This window comes from Trachemys scripta, chromosome 2, assembly GCF_013100865.1.
Source record: "Trachemys scripta elegans isolate TJP31775 chromosome 2, CAS_Tse_1.0, whole genome shotgun sequence".
Classification (NCBI taxonomy): Eukaryota; Metazoa; Chordata; order Testudines; family Emydidae; genus Trachemys; species Trachemys scripta.
In genome coordinates this window covers 217,030,520-217,055,050 of record NC_048299.1, presented here as the reverse complement: position 1 = coordinate 217,055,050, position 24,531 = coordinate 217,030,520, and the positions used below count along the sequence as shown (strand labels likewise).

Sequence of the window (24,531 nt, the reverse complement as noted above, 5' to 3'; positions counted from 1 at the left end):
GAGGCTGGGTTACATTAAGGGAACTGTGTTGTTGACTTCATAACCAGTGAGGTATAAATTAAATAAAATTAAATAATAAAAGCTGCTTTGTGCTGGCTTGGTAAATCTAAGTATTGGAATATCCACCAGCTTTTGGGATTGCCTGCCCCTTCTGTGCAGTTCACCAGAATTGAGTGACCTCAGCTGGCTCCCCTGGGATTCTGGTCACAAATGTCTAGCCAATGGAAGAAATAGTGATCAAGAGGACTCAGTGTATGCAGGGCTGACCAGAGGATTCAGGGGGCCTGGGGCAAAGCAATTTTGGGGGCCCTTCCATAAAAAAAAGTTGCAATACTATAGAATACTATATTCTCGTGGGGTGAGGGGGCGGGGCAAATTGCCCCACTTGCCCCCCGGGCAGCCCTGCGTTTATGTAAAAAAAAAATTAAGATTTAATCCTGATGTGACCAAAATGTTAATTGGTGCAGCATGATGAATAATGATGGCAGTCTACAACTCTTCAGAAACATACTCCAGGTTTGGTTTTGGTTTTTACAACTTATTAAAGAGGCCTTATATAATATTTCTTTTCATTTTGTATCAATGTTTATGTTAAAGATGTGAGCAAAAACTTGGGCAGGGAAGGCTTTTAGCTTCAGTTAGCTGCTTTGTATTCTAAACAGTGCAAAACGCCCACACAAAACTAAGGAAGATGAAACAGAGTAGTTTGTTGGGCAATCATTTACCAGAATGTAAGGTTACCCAAAAAAAAAAAAAAAAAGGAACTGGAAAAAAAAATTGAGACCTCCAATGCTGGATAAGAATTATGACAAAATAATTGCTACATGTCTCTGGTTTATTTTATTCCTACTGAAAAAGGGTTACAACAGGGGTAGGCAATGTATGGCACGTGTGCCAAAGGCGGCACGTGAGCTGATTTTCAGTGGCACTCACACCGGTCCTGGCCACCAGTCCAGGGGGCTCTGCATTTTAATTTAATTTTAAAATGAAGCTTCTTAAACATTTTAAAAACCTTACTTACTTTACATACAACAATAGTTTAGTTATGTAACAGACTTATAGAACGAGGCCTTCTAAAAACGTTAAAATGTATTACTGGCACGCAAAACCTTAAATCACAGTGAATAAATGAAGACTCGGCACACCACTTCTGAAAGGTTGCCGACCCCTGGGCTAGAACATTGTTCCTGGATTTTGGGTTCGTCTCTCTCATGAACAGAACCTGGTTCAATAAAAGATATTACCTCACCACCGTGTCTCTCTAATATCCTGGGACCAACACGGCTACAACTACATTGCATAGAACAATGAATTTACAAGCTCGGACTGTTTTAAACAGGCCTGAATAAGATTATTTTTTACAATAACAATGCTTTGAGCATTTCAAAATGGAGGATTGAGCACATTCAGTAGAAATTCTGTTAAGAGTTAACTATGCAGTTAAAGATGGATACTGTATGTGTGTGCAGTTAGCTAACTGTAGTAAATGGTTACAGGAATTTGGAAACTCAGCTCTTGAAGCAGAAGGAGATTATAAAGTACACTGGGTCACTAGCTTTGGAGCAAGAGGTTATGGAGCTTGTAAACACAAGCACATAAGAGCTCTTAAACTAGGGAAATTTCATCACCTGGCAGCTTCAGGAGCCCATTAGCTCTGGATCAAGGACAAGATCCACTAATGAAGCAAATAGAGCTCGTTAGCTGTGCTAGTTAAATTGCTATGCAGGGAGCTGTTGTCAGTTGTGAATGGAGACAGGAGAGCATAACCATTTTGCATGCTGATTAGCTTTGAACTGTTGTATTAACAACCTTTGCTAGCATAGCTTGCAAAAGAAGCTGGTGGAATATATATAGTTTCCAAACTGATGAATGGAGACTAAAGAATGTACAGCACCTTGGAATTGCTCAATCACATAGCTGACAAGCAGAAGAGTTTACAGGAGGTGGTACTTCTTGTAAACTGTTAGCTCCCGAGCACCAGACCAAGGAAATTATACAATCAGCTGATGTGTTAGTTACTAGCTGTGCAAGACAAATAGTGGTGTAACAAGGAGCTAGCAAGGGAATCTGTGAAAGACAATTCTGTTCTGATTTTTGGTTCTCCATTATTATTCCAAACATCCTTTCTGGTGTACTCTACATCTTTGGTGCCCAATTCTATACCGCTGAATTCAACAAAAGACTGTACCCTGATTTGATGTTGGTGCTTATTAGCACTGGCTTCAGTACAATTACAGCAGGTGTGAATTTGATGGTTTGCTTGAAAGATACCAGCTATTAAATTTAGGCTATTTTAGATAGATGTTTTTGTTTGGTTTGGTTTTAAAAAGAATCTGAAACAACCAAAACACTATAACCTCTGTAGATCGAAACCATTCCTTTCAATGATTGAAGATTTTTCCCCTGAACAATTGTGAATTAAACTTGCAGGGTTATAAGCCCTGAAAGTGGGGGTTGTGATGGAAATGCCAATTCAAATTTATACCAAATAATGCTGTAAGAAGTCAGCAGTGTTCAACTAAGTGTTTGGTTTTAAGGGCCATTAAGTGCTGTATCTATTTTTGTGCTGTCAGTCGGTCACAATGACCACATCCTCTCTCTTTTTTACACCCCACTATCTGACAGGCCACTTCAGATCACTATGACCATTCCTCTGGATGCTTCCTGTTTACTTTCTTCCTGTTGCACCATAAACCCTTGGTTAATTTGTTATTCTGCAAGGAGTGCAGGTTCTCTCAAATAGTTTGTGCAGACCACACACGGAACACCAATGCACAGCTATTTCAGGATAGTCACAAAACAATGGTACCCCCCAAGAGCTGTGTGTTTGTGACAAATGTCAACATGATGCAACAGCAAAGTGAATGTACAAGCAAAGAGAAAACCTCATGCTATTGCTGGTTTTTCTTTTTTTCCTGGGAAGTTGGAATAAGCTGGCACAGAGCCTGCCAGAGTGGTGTGAATTAGACTGTCACACACAGTTCAAGTCTGTGTCAACCAAAGCAAAATGTGCTGGTCTTGGCTTAAGCAGTTGAATGGGAATTTCCTTTTATTTATTTATGTTGAGACACAGCTTTCCAATTTCTTTTCCCTCAGGATAAGCATGGAGCTATGAACCAATGCATGAAGCATAAGCTAATGCACAAGCCAGGCACATCCTGAAAAATTTATTAAACATGTTTTTCATACCCCTCTGTTCTTAGTACAGTCTGTGTTGTTGAAAACGGAGTTTGTATCACTGGATTTACTGTCAGATTTGCTGTGAAGCTACAATTATTTAAAACTGAATATCTTAGAAGGTGAACAACACAGCTTGAAAATAAAGTGTCTCTGTCTTAGGCCCTAAAGAATTATTAATTTTATTAAAGGACTTTAATCAAACAAGTCAGCAACAGAAATAGTCCATCATCCTTTCCATCTTCCAGGTACCAATCCCTATTGTACATTTCTCTAGTGCTTTGTTCACTGTAGTATTAAAAATCCTCATAGGGTTTCCTGCACATCCCTTCAGAGACTGTTCCACATCTCAGCCTCAAGAGGCTTTTCCCGATTTTCACCCTGAATTTTCCTTTTTGAAAATTTCTTCTTCACACCTAGTTCTATTTGGGGGGAGGGTAAATAAGGCACTGAGTCTCTGAGGCCCAGACTTCAATGGGGCTCTGCTTGGGTGCAGGTTTAAGTCTTCATCTCCACAGGTGTTTTCATTCTTCAGATATTTGTAAACAGTTATCATTGTCCCATCATCTTAGTAGTCGCTTAGCCAAGCTGTACACAATTAGCTTTTTAGCTCTTTCCTCACTATAAATCAATTTTTCCAGGCTCTGAATTACTGATAAGGTGGTGCCCAGAACTGAACATAATATTCCAAATACAGCAGAACCTATCCAGTCCATCATCTGTGATGTTGTGCAGTCTATATGGTTTTATAAAAACATGATAATAAGTGAATATAATGTAACTGGGATATGCTTCATGCAAAAGGTCTCTTGTAAGGTATCATTACAAAGCTCATAATCTACTGAGTGTGATCATCCTATTTGTAGAAATGTACCACTCTTGTATCTAAAACTAGAAATATAAAACATAACTCTGAGGGCCTATTGTAATTATGTAAAGTGTGGGCCATTAATGATGGTTTGGAATCTTGATGACTTCCATTAACAAGGACCATTGTCTGCAGATGGCTGTGTTTACTTGTTAGTCTTCCTGTATATGTGTGTGCTGGCAAGTGGGCAATGAAGTCTTGCAGTGACATGTGATCATGTCACCTGAACTGGAATCCATCTTTAACCTGGTGCTTTTCCAGTGAGGGGGGGTGGAAACCCAAAGGGACAAAGGGTTCCCGTCTTATGCAAAAAGATATATAAAGGGGTGGAAGAGAACAGAGGGATGGAGGAGCCATCATGAAGAATCCCCTCGCTATCACCTGAGCTGCAACAAGAGCTGTACCAGGGGAAAGAATTGTGCCCAGGCCTGGAAGGTGTCCAGTCTGAGAAAAAACTTACTGAAGCACCTCTGAGGGTGAGATTATCTGTATTCAGTTTGATTAGACATAGATTTGCGCATTTTATTTTATTTTGCTTGGTGACTTACTTTGTTCTGTCTGTTACTACTTGGAACCACTTAAATCCTACTTTCTGTATTTAATAAAATCACTTTTTATTCATTAACTCAGAGTATGTATTAATACCTGGGGGAGCAAACAATTGTGTATCTCTCTCTATCAGTGTTATAGAGGGCGAACAATTTATGAGTTTGCCCTGCATAAGCTTTATGCAGGGTAAAACAGATTTATTTGGGTTTAGACCCCAATGGGAGTTGGGCATCTGAATGCTAAAGACAAGCACACTTCTGTGAGCTGTTTTTGGGTAAACTTGCAGCTCTGGGACAAGTGATTCAGACCCTGGGTCTGTGTTGGAACAGACGGGAGTGTCTGGCTCAGCAAGACAGGGTGCTGGAGTCCTGAGCTGGCAGGGAAAACAGGAGCAGGGGTAGTCCTGGTACATCAGGTAGCAGCTCCCAAGGGGGTTTCTGTGATCCAACCCGTCACAAGGTGGTGCCCAGAACTGAACACAATATTCCAAATACACCAAATACACCAGAACCTATCCAGTCCATCAGCTGTTGTCTTTGCACATGCAGTCCAAAATTGCATTTTTTTTTTGGCAGATTATAAATTCATGTGGGGTTTGACAATTGGGTCTCTATTAGCCTTACCAATTCACACATTTGTCCTCTCCCATAGAGTACATGTATTTTCTAGTACATTTTCCCCATCTACGTTATATTTTTCCAGTTTTTCATTTTATTATTTTCTGCTCATGTTTTTAATCTCTATAGGTCCCTTTCTGTTAACTACAAAGGCTAAGTATCAATCTATTTCTCAAACCTGAATAGTTTTTCCTTGAAAAATACCCAAAAGAGACTGCCACAGATAGTTCAGACAAGCTACCAAACCTGCAGCCACCTTGGACCAATGGTTGTGGAGTAAGGCAGTCCCAAATACTAGGTCTGTTTTAAGCTTGGGGCCTACAACTTAATGGCTTCACTGCATTGGCTTGTACCAGCCTGTGTATCCATAATAAGTCCAAATCATATGTATTTATATATTGGCTACATTAAACTTTTGATTGTCATTACCAATACCGTATTACATTATTTAACATTTCTATTGCCTTTTCTCATGCACTGTAACAAATCAGTACAGCAAGCTACAAAATAAAGAGTCCGTACCAGTCTAACACTCATAAAAACCAATACCCTACCAGAAGCAAACAACTATTGTAAGTTAGTAGCACGTGTTAAAATATTCAAAAGCATGAAGATGACTTAAGAGCATAAGCCCTATTGACTTTTCAGTTGACTTTTGGCTCCTAAGTCATTTTGGTGCTTTTGAAAGTTTTACCCACAATGCACAAGGTATCCCATGTATTATTTGTAGCTGGGGCTGCCAGTTGGTTTAGTAAATCATGTGTTGGTATTCTGAACCATCCTTCACATACATTTCAGTTATAGAACAAAATTACCCCCAAATCAGTTTGAAAGTGATAGTGATCTCTGACGCTAAACAGAATTTCTTTATTAGCTGACTCAGCTCAAGGAAAGGTGAAAAGAATGCATTAGCCTTATTTTAAAGATTTGCAAATGCATGTAACATCTGGAACTAGTGCTACCATCTTACACATATCTGCTAGAACTGAAAACAATCCCCCCTGCTGCAAACAAAGAGACATATCACTGACAATAAAATCGATGTTACTAATGTTAAAGTGTAGGCTTAATCATACACACACTCTGTGAAATATCTATTCTTTTTTCTATCTCCCACAAAAATAGCTCTAAACGTCACACCAAAAAGTCTTGGAAGACCACTGTTACAACAACAGATTTTTTCAACAGTGCCTGATATGAGGTTCATCCTCCAAGATACTAAATGCTTCTTAGTGTTCTTTAGAATATAACCATTTACCTGAGCTGAGAAGTCAATTAGCTTTGGAAGCAGTATTTTACTTCCTTCATCACTCTTCAGAAAATCCAGCAGACTGCCTGTTTCAATGCAGAAAGAATAAGTCAGCACAGTTCACAAGTAAAATAAAGACTAATAAGTCTATAGCCAGTCTCACTACCTTCTGCATGGTTTTTTGTTTTGTTTTAACATATTTTTAAGTCGGCCACAATTAGTTACATGGTTCTTTACATGCTATAACAACAATGCCGATCCAATATCTGAGTTGATCAGCTATGCAGCTTTCTGTGGTGCAAAACTAAACGGTCAAGCTTCTCTCGAGTTCAACATTGTTTAAGGTTTGTTTTTTTTTAAATTTGAGTGATTGATTTTTTCCCGTTCTAAGGAATATCAGCAAAGTTGCCCACAATTATCAACCTAGTTATCAATGGCAATATTTTAAAAAGTCACAAAAAGCATGTCTAACTCAAAGCCCTTTGGTAGTAAAATACAACTAAAATATCTATTTACACAGGATTTGATTCTGCAGCCTGACTAGCACTGTGTAGTAATTATTCATAAAAGCATGGTACAGAAGTCCTTCCTGTAGGGCCCATCAACAGGACTTTTCATGAATTTAACTGCAGGATAGCAGCATATGGTTCAAAGCATTCCCCCACTTTGGCAGAAAACATAAGTATTGGATGCATAACGCAAGGTCATCAAGATATTATAAGTGATATGTTTATTATTTGTTAAACTAGTTTTAGAGTGCTTGAGTGATTTCTAAAAGGATGCATCTTAAAACACATGAGCATAAAACGAAAACTCTTGTCCTCTCTTAAGCTAGATACTTGATCATTTAATATAAAAACTACAAAAAAGTAAAATTAACACAATTATTTCTCCCCTTTTTTGTTACTAGAGGTTGATTTGACATTTAATTAGGAAGTGCTCACAGAGTCCAACAACTCTCACCTTTTGCCATGAATTCTGTTATAATATAGATAGGTTCCTCTTTGCTGACTACAGCATACAGCCTTACTAACTTGTCATGCTGAAGTGTTTTCATGAGGTTGGCTTCCTCCATGAATGCTTGTACAGACATCGTTCCAGGCTTCAGGGTCTTCACAGCCACTTTTGTACTATTATTATAGTAACCTAAAAAGGAAGGGATTATTATGGCACAGAACTCATTCAGCACAGCGCACTGACTGTTAGGAGAGGTCAGAAACCAGATTGGACTTCATGAATGGTATAAACCTGGTGAGAAGTGTCCAGACACAGCACAATTAAATTACTTGTACTATAATCATACCATATTTTGCAATAAAACATATCAATGTATGGAGAGAGGGTCTGTTAATGCACAATGTTCTATTTGTGTAAGTCATTTACCTGAAAACTCAAATTAAAAATAAGCAACCACTCTCTGTAGTAAGGTTTCATTTATAAATAGTTCATAAAAAGTAAATAAATGATCACTAGATAGTTTAATGAATGTCTAACTAGAATTCAGCAAGTCACTAGCTTGCTTATAACTTTCTAATCACATCTTTAACTTATGTCCCTACAAGAAGACTACTCATACCTGTAACATGTTTATAACACGAGAGGGGTAGCTGTGTTAGTCTGGATCTGTAAAAGTTTCTCCTCCCTTGGTTTTCACACCTCAACTGCTAGAAGAGGGCCTCGTCCTCCCTGACTGAACTGACCTTGTTATCTCCAGACTGATTCTGGCCTGCATATATATACCTGCCTCTAGAAATTTCCACCACATGCGTCTGATGAAGTGGGTATTCACCCATGAAAGCTTATGCTCCAATATGTCTGTTAGTCTATAGGGTGCCACAGGACTCTTCGATGTTTAGAACAGTTATTAATAATTTATTAACCCTTATAAATGATTCAGAAATAGAACCTTCAGTGTGACCAAATACATTTTTAAAATTATGTTTCAGGAATGCAACACTGTAGCACTCAGGTGAAGGTTTAAAACCTCATTATTGCTTGTCAGGTGATCTTTTGCCCAGGAGGTGGGGGGGATTGTTTTGCTTTCCTTAATTACTTTAAAAGTATGTTAGTGCTCAAGAATAAAGGGAAAGTCCTAACGAGCCTCCCTGCAAACCTATATTAAGGTCAGATACAGCTTTGTCTTAATTCAATACCCTTTAAACCAGTGGTTCCCAAACTTGAGCCGCCGCCTGTTCAGAGAAAGCCCCTGGTGGGCTGGGCCAGTTTGTTTACCTGCCGCGTCTGCAGGTTCGGTTGATCGCGGCTCCCACTGGCTGTGGTTCGCAGCTCCAGGCCAATGGGGGCAGCGGGAAGCGGCGTGGGCCGAGAGATGTGCTGGCCGCCCTTCCTGCAGCCCCCATTGGCCTGGAGCGGCGAACCGCAGCCAGTAGGAGTCGTGATCGGTCGAACCTGCGGACGTGGTAAACAAACCCGCCCGGCCTGCCAAGGGCTTTCCCTGAAGAAGCAGCAGCCCAAGTTTGAGAACCACTGCTTTAAACTACATTAAAAAGGTACAAACAGCATCAGTTGGAGAAATAATTTGGAATAAAATAAGTATATGATGTATTGAACTGTATGTGCTGAGATTTCATGAAATATGCTAATTACCCATATATCAATGTACAAAGATTAGTACATGGATACGGAAGATAAAGGAATATTTTCTGATGGAATCAATGTAGAATATTCTTAATACATAAACTTTAGTGATAAAATAATATTTTATTCAGGTGTAGCAATCTTTAAAAGCCTGTGTTATTTAATTTTTACTGAAGTGATATAAAAAAGTATCCTTCTAAACATGCCATTCTTAACACAAGTGCACTAATAAAACCAAACCTCAACTCTTTGTGCTGCAATCTATGTATTTCAACACTGAAAAAATATGTACAGGAAGAGGTAAACTTTCATGACTCAACCCACCAGATACATTTCTCTACCCAACAACAATCTGTACAATTTCAACACAGTTTGTGTGTCTACCTGAAAGTAAGCAACTCCTTAATCTCTACTTAAACTCCCTTATGCATTAGTAGTGTGACTGTAAATCACAGCTTGTTACATGGTGAGTTAGTTCATGGAAAGCCATTATGTGAATCCCATGTACTAACTCTGCGCTTTCCACACTAAGCCATACTCCAGGACTTTTAATGCACTGTTGTGGCGTTTATGTGGCAAGTTAGTGTGCAACAAAGTGGTGTGCTGTTGATTCAGACCCTGGCTTGCAGCACACTAACTCACTGTGTAGACAGGCCCTTGGTCTGTTTTGCACAGTGACGAGCCAGAAGAAAGTGAACGTTAAAGAAGCTGGGGGCTACTTCACCTTATATCTTTAACTGGTTCCTTCTTATATAAGTTAACACTCCTTGGAGACTCTATATGTGGGGAATGTGCAAGTAAAGTAAGTAAATCTAAGAGAATCTGAGTGTAAGAGGGGCAAAATTAATCTAAGGAGATCTGACACCATTTTATGTATCCCTTCTCAATTGGATCCTACAATTTATTTATTTTTTAGTTTTCATTTCATTTAACATTTCAATATGAGATAAAGCAGTAATCTCATTATATAGCATGTGTGGATAGTAACATGAGACTTTCATTTGCTCTGAAAGTACAAGTTACTAGTACACAGAATAATTAATTTAAAAAAACCCTTAAGAACCCAGATTTGTAAAGTTAGATATGGGCAACTATGTACTTACATTGAAGTACATGCCTCACTTATGAATGCAGACATCTAATATTTGTGCACAACTTGCAAAGCCATGGGCAGGCAAAGATATTCAATTAGTGTGCCCGCAAATCTGCCTGTCCAACTGTGTGTGCCTAAAGCTGAAAGCCTACTCCGGAATGTCCACCATTTGGAGGGGCAGGAGGAAAGAATATATCACATCACTGAGAATATGGATACAATTTTCACCCAATTGAAATCAATGGCAGTTTCTTCATTTACTTCAAATGAGCAAGAATTTCACCCATTCTATTTTAAGGGGCGCAATATTTGTACTAAAATTAAAGGTCACCCTGCTTCATTAATCTCCGCTAGTTCTTTGTGTCACTTGAGGTGTGAATGCCAAATTCTAGTGCAGGGATTCAATAAAAATATTTAATTCTATCTATGTGGCTTCATTAAAATCCCATTTCAGACTGTAAACTTAAAACCAGCACTGTAATATACACTAATAAAGACTGTCATCATGCTGTGTATTCATTTTACAACAGGCTCTGATTTCATATATATGAATCATAGAATCATAGAAGATTAGGGTTGGAAGGGACCTCAGGGGGTCATCTAGTCCAACCCCCTGCTCAAAGCAGGACCAATCCCATATGACTGTGATCTTGTAAAATCAACTACTACATATGCAGTAGTTGCACGTATAAAATGCTCTCTCTTATTCTGCTTCCATTGAAGTCAGTGGATATTTTCCCTTCAATCCCCCAGAGTCAAATCCTTGTTCCTGACAAACACCTGAACAATTTTTTGACTCTTCCACCACAAGGTGAAAGCTTATTTTCATTAGGGGATTTGACAACAGGTAATCTATATTGAACAATATTTTTTCCTATTTAGACTTTTGTTTAGTTTCTAACATTCAGAGTCTGAATAATCTAGGAAAGCTCTGCTTTTTCCAGGGTGTGTGTTTAGTCAGGGTTCCTTAGTCTATCTATCTATCTTAGGTACTTATATCATGGTAGCATTTGAGCACCTCACATTCTAATGTGTATTTGTCCTCACAGCACTCCTGTGAAGTACTATTTTCTCTGTTTTCCAGATGAGGAACTAAGGCACAGGGGGGCTAAGTTTACTTGCAATTGGGCACAAAGGAAGTTTATGGGAGAGCAAGGAATAGAACCAACATCTCCAAAGTCCTAAGCTAATGCTCTAACCACCACATCGGCTCTCCTCTCCGCCGCAGAGAACAGAAGGAACTCTGAAAGCAGTCTTAAGGCCTGTCACATTGTATAAAAAAGTTCAGCTGAGATTATAAGAAAGATTGTCTCTTGAACAGCAGTCAAAAAACATGAAACAAGCACTTCAAGATGACCTGTTAATATAATTAAGGGTCAAATTCTTCCATTAGATCTGCAGGCACATGGATCCCACCTTTAGGAAAATTGGTCTTAAATATTCTTCTCAGCTAAAAGAGGATAATGCTGCACTTTTACAATTTCTGCTATATTGAAACAAACGTGGCAATCACTTTGGAGGATAAGATTAGGATTCAAAACAATTATGACAAAATGGAGAACTGATCTGAAATTAAAAAGATGAAATCCAATAAAGAAAGTACTAGGAAGAAAAAAAAATCAAATGCACGACCTACAAAATGGAAAATAGCTGGGTAGGCAGTAATACTGCTAAAAGGATCTGGGGGTTATAGTGGATCACAGATCAATTACAAGTCAACAATGTGATGCAGTTACAAGAAAAAAGGCTAATATCAACAGGAGTGTTGTAGGTAAAACATAGTTGGTAATTGTCCCACTCTACTCAGCTGTGGTGGAGTCCTCTACTGGCATACTCTGTCCAGTTCTGGGCACCACACTTTAAGAAAGATGTGGACAAACTGGAGGGAGTCCAGAAGAGAGCTACAAAACCAACAAAAGGTTTAGAAAACCTGAACTATGAGGAAAGGTTAAAAAAAAAGTGGGCATTGTTTAGCCTTGAGAAAAGAAGACTGAGGGGGGATCTGATAACAGCCTTCAAATATGTTAAGGGCTGTTATAAATAGGGTGGTGATCAATTGCTCTCCATGTCTACCGAAGGCAGGACAAGAAGTAACGGTCTTAATCTGCAGCAAGGAAGATTTAGGAAAGATATTCTGAAAAGCTTTCTAACTATAAGGGTAGTTAAACACTGGAACAGGCTTCAAACGGAGATTGGAGAATCCCCATCATTGGAGGATTTTAAGAACAGGTTAGAGAAACACCTGGCAGGGATGGTTTAGATACATTTGGTCCTGCCTCAGTGCCTCTAGAGATCCCTTCTGGCCCTACATTTCTATGGTTCTTTGACTTCAGCACCTCCCTGAATAAATAAAGTCTGTTTTAGCATAATCCTATTGTGGTGACAGAATAAAACAAAAGCCTGACCAAGGCAATAAAGAGGCAAGGCCAGTTATTTGTCCAGTAGGTCCTCTATAGCCCTCTGTTAAATATGGAGAGAAAAATCACTTGTTTCGTCAAATAGAGCTAAGAAAACCAGATGAAAGAGAAATGTTGCAATAACCAGATTTCGTGTTCCTAACTACTTCAGAATGTGCTTGGATCCAATCGTGTACCCCTTACTCAGGCAAAACTCCTTTCAAATCCAGGGGGTGTATAATGCATGAAACCCCCTCACTCTTGACAGCTTGAATCCTGAAGGGATTTTTCCCTAAGTGCAATGACCGACCATCAGCTTGGTCATTGCTGGGGATTGAATCAGTTCCTCCCAAGTTAAGAGCATAAGGCTTTAGGATTTGAGCTAAAGGACGATGTCACCTAGCTGGCAGCTGCAGCCGGCCTATGTGAGACTGGCAGACCAGGTGCCAGCTCATGCCTAGATCCCCATGTCTCAACTGAACACTCACAGATACACAGCGGGAATCAGTCTGGCTCACCTGTGTGTTAGTATTGTTAAATAGGTATTAGAATTATCAGACTGTGTTTAGACTATATTGAAAGCTGGTGAGTTGTTGCATGCATTAATCTCTCTTATAGCAGCTGTATCGCATATTGTAAGGTAATATTGACATTTATGTACTTGATAATTGGTGGTGAATTCTAAGTATAGAACTCACAACTAGGGCCGGCTTTAAGCCAATTCGGCCGATTCCCCGGAATGGGGCCCGTGCCTAAGAGGGCCCCGCAACGTCCGGGGCTGCCAACGGAGCGGAAAAAAAAAACAAAAAACAAAAACTGCATCCTGCTTCTCCCCCCTCCCTCCAGCGCTTGAGCCGCCATACATTTTCATTAGGGTCATACATACATACATTTGCCATACAGCTGATCAGCGCAAACCTGGGAGGGAGGGGTGGGGAGGAGGAATGCGGCATGCTTGGGGAAGACGCGGGGCCAGGGCGGGGATTTGGGGGGGGATCCAATGGGGCAGGGTGGGGGCGGAGTCAGGGCGGGGCTAGGGTGGAGTTGTGGCAGGGGGGGCGCGAGACAATTTGTGTCCCAGTGTGGGGCCCCGCACCTGCTAAAGCCGGCCCTGCTCACAACCAATTTGGGGATGTGCCCTGCTTCCTAACAGTCTGCCCTGAGGCTGGTTCTCAGGCTCTTGAATCACTGAAAGACAGCTTGACAGACCTGGAGCTGGCACAGAATGTGACACATAATACACACTGAATGGTGGATTACACAGTGACTTCAGGTTTGGGTCTGTACAAGCCAGTGACATCAAGTTGAGCAGGGACTGTCTATTTGTTCTGTGTTTTCACAGTGCCTAGCACAATGGGGTCCTGGTCCACGACTAGAGTTGCTAGGCACTACCGCAATACAAATAGTAAATAATAATAATTTCCTGGTTCTACCATTTACATAATAGTTTTGGCTGCTCTGCAGCTGTGCTCTATCTGCACAGGCCACCTGAATTTGAATAAACCTTTCCGTGTACACAGTGAGGGTGGGCAGGTGGCATTTCCACTTTTGCCTTTCCTTAGGGCCTGCCCCAGGTGACAGCAGATTTAAAGTTCAGCAGAGGCTGCAAAGGAATTCCTCCGGCTGAGGTTATAATGGGAATTAGCTTAATCATGCCACTTCCTCCCCAGCCACAACCGGGGTTACTGGAAATGCCTCCTCTCCTCCACCCCCAGGAGACTTTCTGCTACCCTGGGCCCTCCTCCACTGTCTTCACTGACTGAAGTTTATCTGGCTCAAGGTCTACCACACACCCCAGGGTGTCCTGCTATTGTGATCTATAGGACATGGGTGATCACTCACTCTTTTTAGCTATCTTCATTAAACAGATATAAAGGAGATGGATAAATGAAGTTCCTGCTTTAACTCCAAACTTTCTTCCTTTTTAAAGTTTAAGTCAGACCCTATCTGATAAATTTTCAGCATGTGTGTAAATTGTAAAAATGCACCTGTGATATTTGCAAACACGTCCATTGGTGCCTGCAAAATCCCACATCTGTGCATGTAAAACTGGAAATTATATACTGCTTTGTCAGGTGTGCTAACAAGTTTTGTTGGTACATTTTTAGAATCCTTCATTTTAGTGAAGGCATTTTTGTGGCTCAGCTTATTTTCTGCAGCCCAGCATTTCCCACAATTCTGGATGCTTGGGCTGCTCTCCTCTCAGCAGCACACAGAAGCGGAACAGAGTTTTGGTGTATAGCCATGCCCCCTCAGCTTCTGCTTGCGGCCAGATTCTCTGCCTCCACAGCAGCTGACAGCAGTGGTTCCTTTTGTTCCCACCCTTACGCCTTCTGTTTTAAATTTTCTGCACATTTTTTGGGCAGTGGGGAGCAGTGTTCTTCCATCTCAGCCTTCCTCTTCCTCCCGGGGTCGGTTAACCCCTCAAGGATTTAACACTCCCTAAGCCTCCGCTGCAGCATTTCCCTGCTGGCTCCTTTGCCCCTTACAGGCATGGCGGAATGGCCAAGAAAGCATTGGGTCAAATTCAACCAGTTCTCTCTTCATGGGAGGCAGCCTTCCTAGGCTCAGCAGAGGGTGAGTTGTGCCCAGCCTGCACCCAGTCGTTAGTGCCTAACTGTGTTAGGTCCTGGGGCTGCAGCTTGGATAGGCAGAGGTCCGCAACCCACCAAGGTGGCAACTCCCACCAGGGAAAAAAGGACCAAGAACCCCAGTGTGGAGGAGGAAGAGGTTCCAAAAGCGAGGAGGACCCTGACCACTCGAGTCAGGTAAGTCCCAGGGAATCCCTGCAGAACAAAGAAGAGAGACTTGCGCAACCACCTGTCTCCCCCACTCTGCCACATCTTAAAGTGGGTCCTGTGCACCCTGAGGAAAGAAATAGGGATTCTAATCAGCCTGCCTCCCTCCTTCCCTCCCAAGAACAAGGATGTCCTCTCCCCTGCAATCTGGGGGAGGAGGGGGGGGGGGAAATGGGAGCAGTGGGAAGATTCTGAGGCAGACCTCTCGAGAGGCCTAAAGGAAGGCAAACCAAAAAAAGGTTTTACCAAAGCCACAACAGAACTTCTATACTCTCAAAGTGACCTATTAAAGGTTAAAGGGAAAGAAAAGATGTACAAAAAAAATCCAGCAATACTAGGCCTTCGATTCCTCCACATCCTCTCTCTCCCCTTCACCCCCCACTGATGAAAGGTGAACTGTCTGGCTGTGAAACCTGAGCAGGCTCCTAAGAGTAAGCCTCAAATTTCTCTCCTCAAAATCCTTCCCTCAGGCTGCAATACCCCTTCTTCCTCCTTGAGGAACTGATTAGGAATGAATGGACAAGCCTGATAAGGGCAAGCTATTACCAAGAGTGACCTCAGGCTCTGTAACATTCAGCAGTCAAAGATCTCCGTTGCTGAGACACCAAATGTTGATGCCACTGTAGCCTCCCTCCCCAGCGACATGATTATTCGCTCAGAAGGCGAGTTCTACCCTAAGAACCCTACATACAGAAAGATGGAGGCCACTCTCAAAAAGGGCTTTGAAACCTCCTCCGCCACCCTCTGAGCATCCCTGGCAGCTACCTGCTTTGCAGGAGCATCTCTTTCCTGGCTGGAAGATCTCACAGCCTCAAGGATAGAGATCACCCTGACTTTGGCGCCACTTAAAAAAAAAAAAAAAGTCTCCCTAGCAATCACATTTGTAGCTGATGCCTCAATGGATGCAATGAGATTCTCAACCTGAGCCATGGCTTTTGGCTCAGTAGCCGGGAGCCAGCTATGGCTCTGACCCTGGAAGGTGAATACTCACTCTAAACACGTCCTGTGCTCAGCCAAATTCACAGGCTCCCTCCTTTTCTGGAGAAAAGATGGAGGCTGGCAGTGTGGCAAAACAGTCTCTCCCTTCCCCACTAAAGGCCCTCAGGAGAGAATATAGATCAGCCTTCACAGAGAGGTGCTGCTTTCTCTCCTCATCTTCACAGAGGTACCAGCACAGAGGCAACAGATTTTCTGAGGAAAAACAATAGAGCTGAGGTCTGGGGGAAGTCCAGAGGGACCTCAGGCCCACCCCCCAAAATCCACTTAACGATAAAGATCGCATAGGCCTCTACCCTGAGTTGGAGCTAGTGGGCAGAATTTCCCATTTCCTCATGGAAGGGTTTTCATTGACCACAGACAAGTGGGTCAGGGAAACGATGAGCCAGGGGATACTTCCTTGAGCTGTGGACTCCATCCCGTCTGATCTTCTTCCAGTCACCCAGCTCCTACAATGCCAAAAACCACACGGCCTGATACAGAACAAAATATCTTCTGGATGTGGGAGTGATAGAGTGTGTTCCCTCAGAAGAGAGATTCTCTGGGTTCTACTCCATCGTCTTCATTGTACAGAAGCACACAGTGGGTATCAGAGCCATTCCCAACCTCAAAAGACTCCACAAGTGATGAAGACAATGAAGTTTTGGTTGGAGATCCTGGCATCTGTGGTGTCATCTATGCTCCAGGGGGACTTATTTACTTCAGTAGATATAGCAGATGAAATCTCTACATCCCCATCAGACCATACCACTGCAGACTTTTGAGGTTCATCTATGGCAGGAAACATTATCGATTCCCAACACTCCCATTCAGCCCACCCTGTCCTCCCACCCAAAGAGGTTGTAGGTGGTAATAGCCAAACTCAGATTGCAGGGGATTCATCTGCACCCTTTCCTGGGTGATATCCTGATCAGAGCCCCATCACAGTCAGCAGTGCACAAGGCCACTGATTCAGGTCAGGGTCAACAACTCTGAGTGGTACCTGAATCAGGAGGTTTTTGATTTCATCCTTCAGACATTTGGCCCCCCTTCAATCAACCTGTTTCCAAATTGTACGAATACAAAATGGCCAACATACTTCACAATGAAGGCAGACTCCAGATCCATGGAGACAGATGCCTTATTGCATAGTTGGCCACAGAGACTACTTTACGTGTTTCCACCTTTTCTACTACTGATAACGCCTCATTGGCCTAGGAGTCCTTGCTTCTCAGACCTGACAGAGATGACCCTAGAGCCCCCACTCCAGTGTCCATGGAAACCAGACATCCTCTCACAAGGTCATCTCTTTCACCCGCAACCAAAACGGCTTCAACTAATAGCCTGGCTGCCCAGAGGGAAGCACTAGAAGGATTCAGTCTGTACTCCATAGTTATTAAGATACTGCTTTTGTCTAGGAGAGTATTGACATTAAGAGCATACTCCTATTTCTGGTCCAGATTCAACTACTGGTGCCAAAGAGTACAATGAAATTCCCAGAAATCCAGGAATTCCAACCATTCTGGACTTTCTTCAAGAAGGCATAGATAGAGGCATTCAGTCCAGCACTAAATGTATGTCAGGTGTCTACTCTTAGTAGCATGCAATCTGCAGGATTCTTGGGCTCCCTGGCAGACAATCCACAGGTAATTCCATTCCTTTGAGCAGTACAATTAGCAGACAAGTGGTCAGACCTCTCTTTTCAAAATGGGACCTTCCTCCAGCTTTGAGGGCCCTGACTAGTCATCCCTTTGAGCCTCTGACTTCAGGGTCATAGATTCATAGATTCTAGGACTGGAAGGGACCTTGAGAGGTCATCGAGTCCAGTCCCCTGCCCTCATGGCAGGACCAAATACTGTCTAGACCATCCCTGATAGACATTTATCTAACCTACTCTTAAATATCTCCAGAGATGGAGATTCCACAACCTCCCTAGGCAATTTATTCCAGTGTTTAACCACCTTGACAGTTAGGAACCTTTTCCTAATGTCCAACCTAGACCTCCCTTGCTGCAGTTTAAGCCCATTGCTTCTTGTTCTATCCTTAGAGGCTAAGGTGAACAAGTTTTCTCCCTCCTCCTTATGACACTCTTTTAGATACCTGAAAACTGCTATCATGTCCCCTCTCAGTCTTCTCTTTTCCAAACTAAACAAACCCAATTCCTTCAGCCTTCCTTCATAGGTCATGTTCTCAAGACCTTTAATCATTCTTGTTGCTCTTCTCTGGACCCTTTCCAATTTCTCCACATCTTTCTTGAAATGCAGTGCCCAGAACTGGACACAATACTCCAGCTGACTCCTAACCAGAGCAGAGTAGAGCGGAAGAATGACTTCTCGTGTCTTGCTCACAACACACCTGTTAATACATCCCAGAATCATGTTTGCTTTTTTTGCAACAGCATCACACTGTTGACTCATATTTAGCTTGTGGTCAACTATAACCCCTAGATCCCTTTCTGCTGTACTCCTTCCTAGACAGTCTCTTCCCATTCTGTATGTATGAAACTGATTTTTTCTTCCTAAGTGGAGCACTTTGCATTTGTCTTTGTTAAAACTTCATCCTGTTTAACTCAGACCATTTCTCCAATTTGTCCAGATCATTTTGAATTATGACCCTGTCCTCCAAAGCAGTTGCAATCCCTCCCAGTTTGGTCCGCAAACTTAATAAGCGTACTTTCTATGCCAATATCTAAGTCGTTAATGAAGATATTGAACAGAGCCGGTCCCAAAACAGACCCCTGCGGAACCCCACTCGTTATGCCTTTCCAGCAGGATTGGGAACCATTAATAACAACTCTCTGAGTACGGTTATCCAGCCAGTTATGCACCCACCTTATAGTAGCCTCATCTAAATTGTATTTGCCTAGTTTATCGATAAGACTATCGTGCGAGACCATATCAAATGCCTTACTAAAGTCTAGCTATACCACATCCACAGCTTCTCCCTTATCCACAAGACTCGTTATCCTATCAAAGAAAGCTATCAGATTGGTTTGACACAATTTGTTCTTTACAAATCCATGCTGGCTATTCCCTATCACCTTACCACCTTCCAAGTGTTTGCAGATGATTTCCTTAATTACTTGCTCCATTATCTTCCCTGTCACAGAAGTTAAACTAACTGGTCTGTAGTTTCCTGGGTTGTTTTTATTTACCTTTTTATAGATGGGCACTATATTTGCGCTTTTCCAGTCTTCTGGACTCTCTCCCGTCTCCCATGATTTTCCAAAGATAATAGCTAGAGGCTCAGATACCTCCTCTATTAGCTCCTTGAGTATTCTAGGATGCATTTCATCAGGCCCTGGTGACTTGCAGGTATCTAACTTTTCTAAGTGATTTTTAACTTTTTTTTTTTATTTTATCTGCTAAACCTACCCCCTTCCCATTAGCATTCACTAGGTTAGGCATTCCTTCAGACTTCTCGGTGAAGACCGAAACAAAGAAGTCATTAAGCATCTCTGCCATTTCCAAGTTTCCTGTTACTGTTTCTCCCTCTTCACTAAGCAGTGGGCCTACTCTGTCTTTGGTCTTCCTCTTGCTTCTAATGTATTGATAAAAAGTCTTCTTGTTTCCCTTTATTCCTGTAGCTAGTTTGAGATCATTTTGTGCCTTTGCCTTTCTAATTTTGCCCCTACATTCCTGTGTTGTTTGCCTATATTCATACTTTGTAATCTGTCCTAATTTCCATTTTTTATATGACTCCTTTTTATTTTTGAGATCATGCAAGATCTCGTGGTTAAGCCAAGGTGGTCTTTTGCCACATTTTCTATCTTTCCTAACCAGTGGAATAGCTTGCTTTTAGGCCCTTAATAGTGTCCCTTTGAAAAACTGCCAACTCTCCTCAGCTGTTTTTCCCCCTCAGTCTTGATTCCCATGGGACCTTACCTATCAGCTCTCTGGGCTTACCAAAATCCGCCTTCCTGAAATCCATTGTCTCTATTTTGCTGTACTCCCTTCTACCCTTCCTTAGAATTTCAAACTCTATGATTTCATGATCACTTTCACCCAAGCTGCCTTCTACTTTCAAATTCTCAACGAGTTCCTCCCTATTTGTTAAAATCAAGTCTAGGACAGCTTCCCCCCAGTAGCTTTTTCAACCTTCCGAAATAAAAAGTTGTCTGCAAAGTAGTCCAAGAATTTGTTGGATAGTCTGTGCCCTGCTGTGTTATTTTCCCAACATATATCCGGATAGCTGAAGTCCCCCATCACCACCAAATCTTGGGCTTTGGGTGATTTTGTTAGTTGTTTAAAAAAAGCCTCACGACCTGGTTAGGGGGCCTGTAGTAGACTCCTAGCATGACATCACCCTTGTTTTTCACCCCTTTTAGCCTAACCCAGAGACTCTCAACACTTCCATCTCCTATGTCCATCTCTACCTCAGTCCAAGTGTGTACATTTTTAATATATAAGGCAACATCTCCTCCCTTTTTCCCCTGTCTATCCTTCCTGAGCAAGCTGTACCCATCCACACCAACATTCCAATCATGTGTATTATCCCACCAAGTTTCAGTGATGCCAACAATGTCATAGTTGTATTTATTTATTAGCACTTCCAGTTCTTCCTGCTTATTACCCATACTTCTCGCATTTGTATATAGGCATCTAAGATACTGGTTTGATCTTTCCTCCCAGTCATCCTTTTATTTAACCATTAAGATTGGTTTCTTAGTAGCTGGCATGTCCCCCAGGCGAGTGTTGGAGCTGGTAGCCTTATCTGTACAGGAGCCTTACCTCATGCTCCAAGAGGACAAGGTGGCGTTCAGCACACCAGAATCCTTTCTTCCTATGGTAAGTGCCTCCTCCCACACTTCCTAAGAGGTTGGCATCCTTCATTCTATCCAAAATCTCAACATCCAACTGAAAAGGTATAGGAGACCTTAGTCACCAAAAGAGTGTTGAAAATCTCTCCCTATTTATGTCCTTCCACCCAAAATGCCAGGAACTCAGAGCAAGTCTTCCATCGCTAGGTGGATTAGACTATGTATTGTGGAAGCCTAAAATCAGAGGTTCCTGTCCCATAAGAAATCAAGGTGCATCTGATGACATACTTAATCACCAGAGCGGAACGAGCAAGTGCGTCCACTTTGGAAAGCTGCAAAGCAGCCACTTGGTCTACAGCTAACACCTTCATCAGGCAAGCTCTACAAGGTGGATCTTCTAACTTCTGCAGAGGTCTTCTTTGATGGGAACATGCTGCAGGTGATGGCCCAGAAATATTAGAGACTCTTGAGCAAGCACAGAAAAAGGGGGGTACTGCTTTCCTACGAGATTTTTGGTTCATAACCCTTTCTATATCTGTTCACTGCTCGCTACTTCCCAGATGTCCAGAAACAGTGGAGACACTGGATTGCAGAATGGTAACTTGCTTGCTGATCCTTTCCTTTCTGCTAGCAGCATCTTCCACCCACTCTGGATGGCTTACAAAGGCAAGGGTCAGATGTAAGTGGAATCATTACCATATGACTATCTTCCTTGGTCTAGTATACATAGTTATTTCATTATCTCGGAAATTCATTAATAATGATATGCATATTTTACAACTTGGGAATAACTCATACAATAGCAAGCAGGAACAAATGAGCATGGCCAGACTGTGTGATGTCAAATCACTGATCTGCCTCCATGAGCTTCAGAGAGAGGAGAGCAACCCAGATGTCCAGAATTGCAGGAAATGCTACTAGCAGAAAGGAAATTATCAGTAAGAAATTTTCCATTCTCTTCTTTAATAGTTGTATAAAAAATACTACAAATAGTGCAATATTACAGACAGACACTCTCATCCAGACTACCTCAAACCCAAGAATCCTTTACACCTGAGATGCAAGAACAATGTGTCTCATTAATAAAATAAACTATCAGGACTCCTTTTATGTTAACTTTTCTCTTGGCCTAGCTGAGAACTCTTTCACTCAATTATTAATGCCAGAGTATGTTATGATTCATGTCAGTAAATACCCGGGGACAATAATGCATAAAACATGGACACACTGTTCTATAGTGCTGTTTAGCTCTATCATGTCAATGCACCTGCTGCACAAATGCACTAACGCAACACTCTAAAAATCTTGGTCAATTGTATGGTGGAAAGTAGTAACTCCGCATACAGTTAATGCTTTTTAAAATGAAATGTGGAGCTCAAAATGACATGTAGGCATGGGGAATTTGCCAATCCAGTTACATGAAAGGCCACCGATGTCTCTACATGTGAGAATGCAATCCCACTGAAGTTAGTGGAGCAGTACATGTTTACTTCAGAACTAAATATGGCCCAGAGAATGATCATTTTGGCTGGAGCAAGGGCTTGGGTGCCCAAACTTCCACTAGACTTTTGCACACATTCAGTCATAGCAAACTGTGATATGGATTTGTGATATCCATTATAAGCCAAAGGGATTTTCATTACAGAGCTCCAAAACCAGAGACGAAAGACTAGTGAACTAACCTGTACAAGATTTCAGAGTGGTAGCTGTGTTAGTCTGTATCAGTAAAAACAACATGGAGTCCTTGTGGCACCTTAGAGACTAACAAATTTATTTGGGCATAAGCTTTCATGGGATACAGCCCACTTCATCAGCTGCATGGAGTGGAAAATACAGTAAGCAGGTATAAATACACAGCACATTAAAAGATGGGAGTTGCCTTACCATGGGGGGCGGGGGTCAGTGCTAATGTGACTTAAACATAGAAGTGGCCATTCTTCAATAAAAAAACTTAAAAACAGACTTCAACCAGAAACTGCAGAACTGGAATTAATTTGCAAACTCAACACTATCAAATTAGGTTTGAATAAAGACTGGGAGTGGCTGGGTCACTACAAAAAATAATTTCCCCTCTGTTGATTCTCACACCTTCTTGTCAATGTTGGGAATGGGCCACATCCACCCTAATTGAATTGGCCTCGTTAGCACTGACCCCACACACACTTGGTAAGGCAACTCCCATCTTTTCATGTGCTGTAATATATATACTGCTTACTGTATTTTTCATTCCATGCATCTGATGAAGTGGGTCATAACCACGAAAGCTTATGCCCAAATAAATTTGTTAGTCTCTAAGGAGCCACAAGGACTCCTCGTTGTTTTAATCTGTACAATATACCTTTTCATTCCCTGCTCCAAAACAATACTTGCCTGCAAAATTATATCTTAAGAGCCTACTCTGAGTTATAGAAGTAAAAATTGTCTTGAAACCACAGAACATCTCAGGCTATATAGCGGCTGACACAGGCAGAATACTTTTTGGGCACTGGCCGGGACCACAGTGAGCAATGACTCCTCTACTTCCTTTCAATGCCTAGAGCATGCGCTTCCCTCAACATCAGTCGTCATCTCCTAACCACCGTGGTGGGGGAAGTGGAACAGCAACTCCACCTCCACACCCAGCTCAGCCATGCAAACGTTGGAGTGGTTAGCACCATTGGCACACAAGCAACAGAGTTTTACCTATTCCCCACACTGGCATATAAAGAGAGCAAAGGGCACCACTTCAGGTACATATTCAAAAGGAGATATAGGCAGATCCCTGTGTGTTTTGACTCGTCCTATGAATCAAGGCAACTTCTTTTAAACCCAAAAGAAATCATAGATGAAGCATTTTACATCAAGTTTCAATCCCTCCAGGAATGTTTACGACTGAACTATAAACTCTTGAAAAAAAAATGAAACATGAAGAGATGCTGACAGATCCATAACTATACTGCTGCTAGCAGATGTGATCTCCCTCTCTCGCACACCACTCTTCCTTCCCACCCTTTTGTAACTATAAAACTAGTTACTTTCCTTCTACTAACAGAAAGTTCTTCAGAAATCAAGCCATCAATTGTGGTTTGTACCTGGTACATAGTATTGCTTAAAAGAATCATCTTTGTCCCATAAAGGCAGAAGTAATTTATCATTGAGAGAATATAACCATTTTATTTCCAAACTAAGGGAAGCGTTAAGGAGCTGACTATTAATAAATGAGGCCGTGGTGCTTACTACAATCCTGTCCTGGCATGGGCCTGGGCTAGATGACCTAATAGGTCTTTTCCAGTTATAACGTCTTCAGTTCTAAGATTAAACACGCTTGTTCAGAAAGGATCCCCACCATGCAAATCAGCTTCTCTTGCTTCAGAAAAGATGCAGAGAGAGTGAGAGGAAACACGCTACTCAACTTCACAGTACAGTAATTTCCCACATAATGTAACAACAATCCACAGAGGAAAATGTTAAGC

At 41.8% G+C, this 24,531-nt stretch overlaps 1 protein-coding gene across 4 annotated transcripts in view; it reads right to left on the bottom strand.

The window, feature by feature from the left end:
* Positions 1 to 24,531, bottom strand: part of LYN (LYN proto-oncogene, Src family tyrosine kinase) — an 87,344-nt gene that overhangs the window by 21,864 nt on the left and 40,949 nt on the right. For all 4 annotated transcript variants that reach the window (XM_034762946.1, XM_034762944.1, XM_034762947.1 and 1 more), the window contains exons 9-10: positions 7,424 to 7,606; positions 6,470 to 6,546 (exon numbers count right to left, since the gene is read on the bottom strand). In XM_034762946.1, the coding sequence (XP_034618837.1) occupies positions 6,470 to 6,546; positions 7,424 to 7,606 (260 nt within the window). The remainder of the gene's footprint in view (positions 1 to 6,469; positions 6,547 to 7,423; positions 7,607 to 24,531) is intronic.